The sequence below is a fragment of the Salarias fasciatus genome, chromosome 14 (assembly GCF_902148845.1).
Source record: "Salarias fasciatus chromosome 14, fSalaFa1.1, whole genome shotgun sequence".
NCBI classification, from domain to species: Eukaryota; Metazoa; Chordata; class Actinopteri; order Blenniiformes; family Blenniidae; genus Salarias; species Salarias fasciatus.
The window spans coordinates 20,320,828-20,333,911 of NC_043758.1; the positions used below are offsets into that span (position 1 = coordinate 20,320,828).

Here is a 13,084-nt window from a genome sequence, read left to right on the forward strand (position 1 = left end):
TGCATGTTTGGCAATCAGCCCTTTGAAATGTTCGACTTCAAAAAGAGCTTCAAAGAGGCCAAATTGTTGTTTCACCAAAACTGAAGAGGCCCTCGCATAATGGGGCGAACGGCTGAACAATAATGAAATCAAATCTGTCTTAAAATAAAACCGAGCGCTTGGAGTTATGACAGCTATTCCCTACTTCTGAGCTTCTTTGCATATACAGTTTATTTGCGTGCACGGGATGTAGCCCATGATATACATGACTATCAAAGCTGTACCAAATGATCCAAATGTTATACAGCTGTGAGAACAATTTAAAAAAAAGAAAACATTGACGTTTGATGCACTTCACCTCAGTTTCTTTTCACAAAAGTAGGACTGATGTCCTATTTGCCAGAGATTTTCTCTCCGAGGTAATGATTTTGACAAAAGCCTTCAGGTCACAGCATTTCTGCAGATTTCAGTGTTTTTCAGCAATCCGCCAACATGTTGCTCCGAGCAGCTGCTTAGTTGTAGGTGTCAGTGTTGGGCCTTGTCTGCTAGTTTCAAGAAAAATATTCAAAAGGAAACTACAATTATTAGAAATTATTTGTCTATGTCATATTTTTCTTCTTCTTCTTTTTTTTTTACACATTGCAAGATCAACAAGTGGCTTTTGCCAGTTTTGCTCATATGTTTGACACTTGGTGTACATTGATAAATACATCAGGTCTGAGGTAGAAAATACCTTGAAAATGATAAAAGAGGAACAAAAATTAATTGACCAGCATCCCATATTGTTATTATGTGCATTTCTTTTAGCTCATATTTTAATCAATGAAATGGAATACTGTAATATCAAACATCTCTTTTTAGCAGAGACAGCTCTGATGTCTGTTGTCCTGGTAAAATATGACAATATGGGGCTTGAGGAGGTTTCGGGGACATTATTTAGAATTACCATACACATGGGAAAATAAATGAGCTTCATTCAAATATGTGAGAGCTCTTACATTTAGTAAATATTGCATTTTGAAAGCTCTAGTATTATCTGTGAATCAGTTTATTTTCATATGTGTATTAAGCTTGGTAATTCTGAATACTGTTCCTGATGCTTTCATTGAAGTGATGCCAGTAGTGTACAGCTCTGTGACTCTCATGCCATCATTTAACAGAATCAATCTGATGCTTTGTTGTTTCGCTTTGCTTGTCTTCTTTACGTTAGGAGGGAGATACTGCCCTCTAGTGGTAGAAGGAGCGAGGCATGGATGTAGATTTACATGAAAAAGGAGTCGATTGAATATCTCACATATTGTTTCACTTCATTTATTGTGTTTCAGATTTTGAAAAGAGTCTCTTTCAGCACTGACTTCATGCTTTGAACCCTGTTAATCAGCACGTGGCTCTTTGTGTGTGTGTCCTCCAGACCAGATGCAGGGTACTGTTACACTGAGAAACATCAGCACGAGCACCACAGGACTCTACCAGTGTACCTCCAGCAACGCTATTGGCAAAAGCACATGTTTACTCAATGTGCAGGTTGTCGCACGTAAGTCAACTCGAAAATACTGCGGCTTTAATCCGACAGCAGTGTCACACACAGAGAGGGTGACAGCCGCCTGAGTTTGTCGAGGGATTTACAAATATAGATAGTGTGTGTTTTGTTTTTGGTTTTTTTAACTGCCTCCTTGTCTCCTTCAAATGCTGACAGGTGGGATGTTTTTTTTCTTTGAGTGACACTTGTCAGTGGAAGACGTAAGCAGATAAACAATACTACCGAACGAGTGAGAGGAATCTCGATTTCTACATCTGTCACAGACACAGGAAAAAAAAAAAGACAGACTTGGTTCAGGTCAATGGGGTCAGACAGTTTGGACAGCTTGACAGTGAGGAGTGCAACATGGATTTATTTTTGTCATCTGACGGTCCATGATGGGCCAGCGCTCACGACTAGTTCAATCCTGCTTGCTGACTCTGACTGTTTGTCAAATAAAGTCTTTAATCCCAGAAATAATGATCACACTACAGAAGTAAATGATTTGTAAATGTGTTTTAGGAAAAGCTGAGCTTAAGTTCTGTCCCTGTCTCTCTTTCAGTCTGTTGTTTGCAGAGAAAACAAAAGATTAGAAATTCAATTAATTTGTGATTTTTTTTTTTTTATTTATGTTCATCCATTCTTCCGTCAAACAGCTTTATCTAATTTTATCTGATCTCAAATGATGATGGGTAAAAGCAGGACTCACCCGTCTGACACCTCAGTTCCACCAGTTAAGCTCAAAGCACTTCACCTTCTGAACTGTGGGAGGAAAACAAAGAAAAACCATGCACATACATCAAAATCATACTAACTCCGCACAGAATGGAAAGACAAGCAGGATATAAGAGGAGCTTCTTGGTGTGTACATCGAAAAGGCTTTTGTTACATCTTATAAAAACTTTTGCACGATCCTGAATGCACACTAATGGTCAGTTAACTGAACATGAGGCAGATTCCTCATAAATTTGCACACTATATTCCGAGCTAATGTGTTCAGACTGGGTTGATCTCTTTATTTTACCATTCCTCCCACTATGTTGGATGCATCAGCCAGCTGTCTATTGATGTGGGATGATCGTTTGCTCATTGTGGTTCACATCTAAAAGCCAAAATCACTTTTATCATAAAAGATACATTGCTTCAAAGGCTTTCTGTCTGGGTTTGAGAGGTGTAGTGTCTGAGCAAGTGTAGTTGACTCTGTGTTTTATACACTGTGAAATTAAAATTACGTTTTAATGAAATGACAGGATTCAGTTAATAAATACTTTTCGTTTGCGTCGTGTCTTGCCACCCATCCAGGTTGCACTTCAGTTCATAGTGATCTTGTCTTGCTTCAGTTGACTTTAAATCGTGTGTAAAGTGTAGAAATCATGTTTCCTGTGTTGTGTGTGTTCATCCTGCAGCACAACCTCAGAGCATCGGTCTGATCGCCGGAATCATCGCCACGGGGATCCTGGCCGTCGTCATCTGCTCGCTGTTGGTGGTCGTCACTCTCTTTTACTGGAAGAACAAGAACAAGTATGATGAAGAGGAGATTCCCAATGAAATTAGGTTTGGCTTCTATTGATCATTTTCTCTTTTTTCTAATAACGTTTCACACAAGTGGTGTGAAAAGGTGATTATTTATTCATCTACTTATAACATTGCTGTATTTCTACACTCATGAGTGTTTCTGCTGTTTCCACTTTAACAGATTAGATCGTTAGATACTATTCTCCCATCTTGGATTCAGTTGACTCTGTTTATATGTCCTCAACAGAGAAGATGACCTTCCTCCCAAGAGGTCGTCCTCGGTGAAGGCTTTCCACGCCGACGCCTCCTCCTCAGAAAACGACACGCTGACGTCCACCAACACGTACAACAGCCGCTACTGGCACAACCCCAAACCGAACTATGACACCAACTCCTACACGCGCTACAATGGAGACACTCGGCAGACCTTCTCGGCCGCCGCTCACGGGGCGCACGGACACGGTCAGGCCCAGAACGCCACGCACGGCCACACGGCCGTCACGGCCGTCACGGCCCCGGGTTCGACCCCGCTGTCCCGTCACGCGCCGCCAACGACGACGACGACGACGGCGGCGATATCGTTCGCCAACGGCAGCCACACGCTCCCCCCGCCCAAGACTCTCGTGGTCACCACAAACTCCGCCCCGTCCCCCCCCGCCATGGTGCGCAGCAACGGCTCCGTGAGCCTCAAGCCGGTGGTGACGTCCACGCACGGGCAGCACACGCACTCGTACGCCGTGAGCCAGGCCACGCTGGAACGGATGGGGGCGGTGCCGGTCATGGTGCCCGCCCAGAGCAGAGCGGGCTCGCTCGTTTGAAACCCGTCTCCACGAACTCGTCGCTTTGAGAACAAGACTCACAAAGTGTTTTGGTTGTGTGAAATCCACGGACTGAATATGGGCTGAAGCAGCCCGCTGCCCTTTACAATTGTGTCTTTCTGTATGTCTCGACCTTTTTATCACCAAACAAACTGGGACTTTACAGCGCAGAGTTCGTTCAATGCCAATTCTTGATAGACAGAAACTTTTCATTTTGTAGGCGAGCACTGAATCCCATCATCCCCCGGTTGGGTGGGTTTTCCCAGGGTCAGGGATATCCCTCGCTGGATGGCTTCAAAAGGATGAAGCGAATCATCCCTCAGAACCTGGATTCCCAGAGTATTTTCAGGGCTGGATCAATGTGATGATTGTGTGTCTTTTTTTTTTTTTTAATCACTGTGTTTCTGTTGGCGTTTTAATTGGACTCAGAGCAACACGAGGCATTGTCATCGCAGTTGTGTCCACACTGCATGGTCAGACAGAAACGAGCTTGGATTCCCACATAAGTGCATGAGTCCCTTGATTTAAGGCTAAGAAACGACGTCAGTTTTATTTCTCACTACTTGTCCTCACACTGGTGATACTCGATTGACACTACTGATCGCGATGGCGCTGACTTGAATGTTTCAGTTGGGAGCAACCAAAAAGAATGAAAGTATACGACTGAAAGGATGATGGATGATGAAATGGCCTTAGAAGCTGAAGAGAGGCAGAGGCTTCACCGGGTGCAATACAGTACTAATATACTTCACAGATTTTAACATTTTAATTGTGTTTTTTTTGCACTTTTCAGAGCAATTTTATATCAAAACTGCTGTCTTTTAAACTCAGTCTTACTAATAACACGCTTCAACAGTCAATGCATAACCGGACTTTATTACTCATTCAGAATAATATGTAAAGATGGTACAAGTTTTCAGAAGACGACCTTATTCCTGATTTCAACCTGCAGGCAGAGGCCACAGCCTTTGCTTTTTTCCTCTTTAATGTTTCGCTACCCTGGTCCATGTCTGTGGATTAGCGTTGTGGCTTTCAGCAGGTGGGACGGGCTTCCCCTGTGGGGCGGCTGTAGAGTTTCAAGAGCGGGTGCAGCAGCTTGGTGTCAGTGAGATGCCTTTTCTTTCATTTTTGAGAAGAAATCATGTTGAAACTAAATAAGTAGAGGGAAAATCAAGGCATTGATTGAAACACAGACTTTTGGAATTGAATTAATTAGAAATGTAATGTAGAATATTACAATGATAGAACAGGTTGAAAGCTGTTCACAAAAGCAGGTTTTAATTTTCAAAATTGCTTATATTTTCTGTTGTAAAATCATTTATCCATAATCTAATCAAAAAGGACTAACTTTTGTGACACATTATGTCCAGAGTTGGGCGGGCACTGCTACTGTGGTTGATATTGATCTTTTTTTTTTATGGAAACAAAAGAGGATATATATTTTGAAGTGATTTCTCCAACTCTCCAAGAAATGTCTAAAATATATTTTATGACTCATATGTCTTATTCTAAAACTTTAAAAGATACACTGGGTTTGGTCGACACTGTTATTGCTTTAAATGCAGGCATGCTTGTTTTTTTGGTTATTGTCCTTTCATCACAGGATTTGAGGTGATTGCAGTGTGCTTTAAAAGCAAAATGTTTTAAGGAAAACACCCGATTTATTCTATAAATGATAAAAAGTAACACTGTTTCTGACCTTATTTTGTGCATTTTAACCAAATTCCACAACAGGCTGATCTTCTCCCAATTCTATCCGTCCTCATTTCTCCTTTTTTTTTTTTTTTTTTTTTTTTTATTTCTTTTTTTCGTCACTGCACAAGAATCCCTAATAACTTTGATGCAATAACTGACAAAGAACTGATTTGTGTTACATGCAGCAATGGAAAAAAAAAGTGTTGACTTTTTTCCTTTTTGGATTTATCCTGTTTTTCTCAGAAAAGACAATTTTAATCCAAACTTACTGAAGCAAGAGATACAAAAAGTATCTCGACTTTAACCACCCAAGACATGTTTTATAACAGAACAGTATTAACAGTCTATGTAGTTTTTAAATGTAGTGTTTTATATTGACGATTAAACTGGCTTCATCCTTTGAGGTTTATGGGTTGTTCATGTACGTTCTTGTTGCAAAAGGTTTATAATTCCACCAAATATTTGGTTAACATGAGCAATAAATATTAACCGAGAGATATGCTTTATATTAGTGGGGATGTCTAATCTACATATTCATGGCCAGAGGTTTAAATCTGGACTCAGTGGATCACAGTCAACACTGGTTTTCTCTGTCTCTGCAGTTTGTGCAGGATGGACTCCCAACAATAATCCTGGATTTTACTCATTCTTTTGCCTTGAAGTCATTGTGAAAATGGCTCGGAGTATCAAATATGTTTCTGTTTTTGTTCAGTTCCAGAGTTCAGTGATGTTGTGTTTATCATTGTAAGCATCATTGCAGTGTTTTGACCAAGACTCGATTTTCTCAGCCACACACACGTTTGCTCATTTCTCCTGCTCGTTTGTTGGTTTCTTCTCGTTTCACTGCCATCAACTGTTCTGTTTGTGAAAAGCAAAAGCACGTATACACGTTGATTTACAAATACAGGGTAAATGGAAGGGGTCAAATGTCATAAGAGTCTGTTTTCGCCTCCTCTTCTTTTCGTCTTACAGTCTTTTTCAGGATAAAGTCTTCTGTCTGTGTAGATTTCATTCACCGTCTCCCCACAGTGTTCCCCTGCCCTGAATACTGGATGTCAGCAGCAGAAAAAGAAGCTCTTTTTCTCTTCTAAGGCCTCTGGCTTTACTCTTCCCACAGAGAAAGAATGGCAAGTCGAAAAGGCTAAACTGAGATTAGCTTGCTCATTGCGGGAGAGATAGAGAAAAGGGAGCACAATCAGTCGAGATCTGAGATTTTAAACCCTGATTATTTTCAACATCCCATCTTCTATCTTGGCCATAGGCTGGCGTGTGGTGCACAAGGTGGCGTATGGGCTGTGTATATAAATAAATGTCATATATTGCCAATAGTAAAACCAATCTGTACATATGTAAAGATGAAAAAGAATCAAAAACATACCATCTTGTTCTTACTGTCGGGTTGAAATGAAGTAGGAAAAAAAAAATAACACTGGAACTTGTAGTGAATAAATATTGTTAATACATTCTAGCTTGCATCTTTCTCATTTATTTAAGTGTGTGTGCGTGTGTGTGACTAATTTTGTGACAGATGCATGCATTTAACAGATTCTGTTTGAAGGGCCTTTCTAGAAAGACAAATTAAGCCTGTATGGAAGATAACCAAATACATCTCACACCAGATTATTCCTTTAAAGCAACCCCATTCAGGGTTGTAGAAATTCTAAAAAAGTATCATTTACATTCAGGTTTATACTGGCATCGTATGAAACAATTTCAAGCTTTTTGCATCAAGTGTTGTGTTAAACTCATTCTCCAGGCCCCTGGCATTGCTGCAGGCACGAGCCACTCAGGATAATTCTTGGAAACATAGTCAAACTTGCTGCTGTTGTCACACCTCCCTGGTTTCTATTCCCGAGACAAACTGTGAAACACAGTTAAGGTGAAAGAGCTCTCCAGTCCACAGTCCAAATGCAGATGCGTTCACAGATGCAGAGATCACACGCTTTCATGTAGTAAATGTCTGCTTCCTGCTTGATCCTCACAATATCCATCAAGTGTTAACCAATGGCCACTAGATGGCAGTGTTTACAAAGTTATTGGGCCTCCACTGACAGAGTCACATGCAATCTCATCTCTCATTTTTTTTCAATTAAAAAAAGGTATCCAACAGTAATGGATCAAATACGAAAGTGCCTAATTGAGTTGAATAGAAATGAAATAACTTGCAGAAGTAAGTACACTTCCCTTAATGGCTTCTTAATCAGTGCAGCTGAGCGTAATTAATCGTCAAGGTTTAGTGTCGAATCTGAATTTCTATCAGGCTTTCCTCATTCTTCAACTATCACATTAGTTTTAAGAATAAACTGGAGCAACCTTTTAAAAGTCAGCTCTGAAAGCACGAGAAAGAAAAGCACCTGACAATAGTGCAACTTTTTCTGTCTTATGAAGCACTTTTACATCTCAAGAGAAAATCAGCTCAGATTTCAGAACATTTATGTTAAGGCAGACATGGCATGTGCGTGTGCGTGCGTTCTTGTATTTCTATCCTTGTCGGGGCCAAATGTCCCCACAAGGATAGCAAAACGTGGAACGACGTGCCTTGTGGGGACCTTTTTCCGGTCCTAAGTAGGAGAAACAGTGTTTTCTTGACCATGTTGTTGTTACTGAAAAAAGTAAAAGTGCAAAAACATTTCTTTAGGGTTAGGCTTTGTTGTGGTGTGGGTTAGGGTTAGGGTAAGGGTCAGGGTTAGGGGCTAGACATGAATGGGAGTCAATGGACGGTCCCCACAAGGATAGAAATACAAGACTGAGCGTGTGTGCGTGTGTGTGTGTGTGTGTGTGTGTGTGTGTGTGTGTGTGTGTGTGTGTGTGTGTGTGTGTGTGTGTGTGTGTGTGTGTGTGTGAGTGTGGGCGTGCGTGTGTGTGTGTGTGTGTGCGTGCGTGTGTGTGTGAGAGAGAGTGAGAACAAGCTGGAACTAATGGTATAATGACTCAAGGGCATTCCCCCACCAATCCTCTTCTTCTTCATTAAGTTACTCATCCCCGTGTTCCGTTAAGTGTTACAGTCTTCTTCTTCACTTTGAAAGCAAATGAGTTGAACTGAAGCCCAGTAAAGTAAACTGATTTCCTTAAATGATTCAAATTTATTGACTCCTAAGGACCAACAATGAGGCTGCAGTAAAACCCGCCAACAATGCTGTGAACACAACTAAGCACTGGGGGAACTGCTGAGTGTATTGTCATGGTTTCTGCCATGCTTGTTGTGTTTCTCCTTTTCTCGTGTCTCTGCTCACCTGTGTGTCTGTGTGTGGTGGATGGAGTCTGCATGACCAGCTGCACACCTGACATCCATCTTCATCAGCCTCCAGTTTAAAGACTGTGGTTTCAGCTCCTTCTCCAATGGGAAGCTCTGTCTGGAGGACTCGCCTCCAGCTGCTTCTCTCTTCGGACGGCAGTGGTTTGCTCCTCACCATCATCCCCTCCTAAACCTTCCACTGGGTTCAAATTGCACTAGCCCCAGTGTGTATATTGGCATAAAATGCTCGTGATGTTGGTGTGAATTGGATCAAACAGTTTTAGAAAATGGATAGAAGTCCATAAGGATTCAGATCTGACTTATTGTATAATTTGTTTTCGTTTTTCTAGTATTATATCAATAATCAAACAGTTTGATACAATGTTAAGTCATTGCAGATCTGCTCCTTCACAGTATCACCCTCCTCTTTGTTCTTCTTGCCACAACTGTGTTTCATTCTTTACTTAATATCAACCCACTTCTCATCCCTCAGCTGTCATATATTGCCATTTTCTGCACATATTACACAAATGCCCACTTCGGCACTTTCCTGTGCAGTTTTTATCAGACAGCAAAACATGAAAGAGGCATTTGCACCATGAATAACACAGTTGACACTCTTTTGAAAACATGGACGAGATAAAGCTCTGCAGGAGTTTGGTCATCTAATCAGAAACTCTGATCTATACGTCTTTTGATTGATTTACACTTCTTTCACTTCTTTTTTGAGCATCACTCATTCTTTAAGTGGCTATAGAGGGAGCTTCCTGAAGCCACTGGAGAAGATCCTCAGCAGAGCGAGCTGTATTTTCCACTATGTGAAAAAGTTTTCCTGCACCCTCTAACCTTGTGAAACACTCTCAGTCTTTTGTTTTATTATCTTTTTAATTTCGGTGTAAATATATAAGTCTTTAAAAATGATTACAGCTGCCTAGACTGCATAACACCAGCCAAGGGTGACTGCAGCAGAAAGCTTTTAACTTTATTGAAAAGTAGAAATGCTTAAAGCTTATTGGATGACCAAGAATGTCTGTGAAACTAGTGCAAGATTTTTAGACTGTGAAAATATACTAAAAAAGAATATGTAGTCCTTACTTTCTCACACAGGGTCTTTAATGAATCATTGCTTCGGGCAGCCTGCTCTTCTTCTTCTGCATGATTTATTCAGTGTGAGTGTCTTCTAGTTTTTGTTCATTTCAGGCCTCTTTTGCATCTTTGCTTGATTTTTGTTTCTAATAATTTGTAGTACAGCTTGGGGTGAATAGTGTAGTTGAGGATATCTAAAATTATTGCCAAAATGGAAAGAGGAAAACCCAGATTTTCTACCCATGCTGCTCGTATACAAATCAACCGCAATTTAAATGAATTTACAATATTAAAAAAAAAAACCCTTTTGCTAATTTTCTGGTAAATAATTTTGCATTCATGGCAAGAACACATGTTCCCAGTATAAAGTGCATGATTATCTCCAAGATGTGCCATTTGTTCATTATTCTAAAACTATATTATAAAACCTACTGGGAGTAAACTGACAGCACCGGCCAATGGGAAGAGGGAGAAGGCAGACAAAGGCAGACACTCATTTCCCAGAAGGGCTGACAGGTGGCCGGCTATGTAGCTGCACACGGCCAATCAAACCTCAGCGGTATCCAAGCTGAACGCACAATGCTGTCTCTGAGAAATCACTTCAGACATCCATTACTCGGGCCAATCCAAAAATGTTGTCTCCTCTTGTGCTGTCTATAGTGCAGACATCCCATAATAACCCTGATATATTACACTGGCGGCCAACAGCCTGTGTGTTTTTTCAGTCTCTCTCTTTTTTTTTTTTTTTTTTTAGTTTTTTTGGTTAGTTGCAGAAAGAGCAAACTTTACTCTTCACTTATTCTTGAAAATGTAACGACAACCAACCGAACCAACAGCTAACCCTTTAATGACCACCCAATTGCTTTATATAAACTTAAATATGTGGATCTTTCTAACATATGTCCTTAAATATACTTGCCTCGTAAACCAGCCCCGCCCACTCCTCATCCGTTTGGATTTTGGAGATGAGCTCAGTCTGGGTAGGAGCCCATAGAAGGGGATTTCACGAAGTCCTGAAACGGCCGAGCCAATCAGCGTTGCCGCTTTTTGTTTTAAATTTTTTTTGGCGAATTCCGGTGGCTAAACTGGAAGTGACGCTATCGCTGCGCGTAGCGGAGATTACGGACTTTAACTTGAACCATCGTCTGAAAGCTGCAGTCAGTAAAGTTATAGCCAAAATACCAAGAATTACAACAATCAAGCAAGAGCAAGAGTCTGCGCTTGGTGAGTTTCTAACAGGAAAAGACGTTTTTGCGTGTCTTTGTGTGTAAGGAAGCTAGAGCTAATGAGCTAATGCTAACCCTTAGAGAAGCGAACGCATTTTGATGACGTATTTGTTTTGAAGCGCTGATTGGCTGAAGTGCGCTCTCAGTCAAAGGAGTAACCGACACCTCCTGCAAGAAGTTTCAATGGGCTCCTATCCAGACTAAGCTTAAAGGTGCTGTAGGCAGGATTACCTTCGCAAGATGGCGATTTGACCCATCCAAGATGGCGATTTGAAACCCGTAGTCGGGGCCGGCAGTGTCACGGCCGCCTGCGCCGGCGGGTTGATTCACCTGTGACCTTTTCACGGCGGGCCTGGGGTCAAATTCTTTTTTTAAGGACTACAGTAGTAACAGACAGTGTCCTCCAGGGAGTTTTGATGATGTTATGCCCGATGAAGCAGGTAAATATGCAGGCCTGGACTTCCTCGTGTGCGTTCACGAGAAACAGAGCTTTAAAGCGGCGCCCCCTCGACCAATCAGGATAAAGCCTCAGGGGCTCTTCTGATTGGTCAAAGATACCTGGAGCGGTTGAGATTCCTTTTCAGCTCAGAACAGAGACAGATGGGAACGCTGCGCCCTCGCGGTAGTGCAATTATGCTGCACTCCTAAAGGATTATCAATGGATACTCTAACATTTAATCCAAAGAAAACACAGAAAAATTAGCATTGACTAGCAAAATCCTGCCTACAGCACCTTTAACTCCAAATCTAAATATGGATGATGAATTTGTGGAGAGTAAAAAAGATTCTTGTCATATTTTCACAGATGGGTCAAAGGATCCCTCTTCTGGAAAGGCAGGTTTTGGAGTTTATACAAGTAACAATAAAATTATCAAGTGTGCGTGTTTCTGATCAGATATCTGTGTTTACTGCCGAGCTGTTAGCCATTAGGTGTGCCTTAGAATTGATTGAAAGAAACAATTCGAAAGCATCTTATATATATTCAGATTCTGTGTCTGTCTTACAGACAATCTCTGCTGGTCCAGTTAGGGCTCGGGCAGATGTCATTTTGGAAATCTTGAGTTGCCTTCATAGAATAGAGTCCATGGACTGCAGTGTAATATTTTGCTGGATCCCATCTCATTCAGGGATAGAAGGAAACGAAGCGGCTGACTCTTTTGCTAAACAGTCACTTTTATGTAATGAAATTGAGTACAACCTCTGTTTTGGGAAGATGGAGTGTTTTAGTATAATCAAAAGTGCTGTGCAGAAACAGTGGCAAAGGGAGTGGGAAACAGAGACTAGGGGAAGGCATTATTTTAAGTGTCAACCCACAGTGCAGAATTCCAGGTTTGCTTCGTTTTCTTCTAGAATTAACCAAGTAAAAATAACCAGATTAAGACTGGGGCATTGTGGTTTTGCAGCTTGTTTAAAGGTACTGGGAAAGCACCCGGATGGGAAATGTCAATGTGGGAAATTAGAGACTGTTGCACATGTGGTTTTATCTTGTGATCGGTACTCTGCAGAAAGAACGCCTTTGTATAAAGACCTTTCAAAGCTTAAAATGACTGTATTTTCAGTCAAGTCAATCTTTGCCTATGGAATAAATTCGAAAGACATAGAAAAGGCTATTGTAAGATTCCTTCTTTACACCAACCTTTACCCGAGAATATAAAGTACTGCGAGTAATTCTTTGAACAGCAGAGGGCAGCATTATGTGGCACTATGATATAGTTTTATGCATGAAAATAGTTGCCCCCCCCATTTTATTTTATAGTTAATGCCACTTTTTGTTGATGGGCCACTGTCCCTGTGTATCCAGCCCTCCTGAGATAGTGCTGTATAGGTTTGGCCAGCAGGGGGCACTCGGTATTTTGTGCATCTGTAGCTGGCGTAGAAGAAGCCAGTCTGATCGAGTGTGCCTGGATTGATTCATTTTTCCTGTTTTTGCAGGTAAGCTGAGCCTTAAACTTTATACAAATGATACATAGCAGTCGGGGGTGATCTTGGGTGCCCTGAAAGGTTGTAAATG

General features: G+C 41.2%; 1 protein-coding gene across 2 annotated transcripts in view; it reads left to right on the top strand.

Moving 5' to 3' along the window:
• igsf11 (immunoglobulin superfamily member 11) overlaps nt 1-4,828 on the top strand; it is a 125,971-nt gene extending 121,143 nt beyond the window's left edge. For both annotated transcript variants that reach the window (XM_030108207.1, XM_030108208.1), the window contains 3 exons: nt 1,391-1,513; nt 2,905-3,052; nt 3,261-4,828. In XM_030108207.1, the coding sequence (XP_029964067.1) occupies nt 1,391-1,513; nt 2,905-3,052; nt 3,261-3,831 (842 nt within the window). In that variant the 3' untranslated portion in view covers nt 3,832-4,828. The remainder of the gene's footprint in view (nt 1-1,390; nt 1,514-2,904; nt 3,053-3,260) is intronic.
• Nucleotides 4,829-13,084: the final 8,256 nt, after the last annotated feature.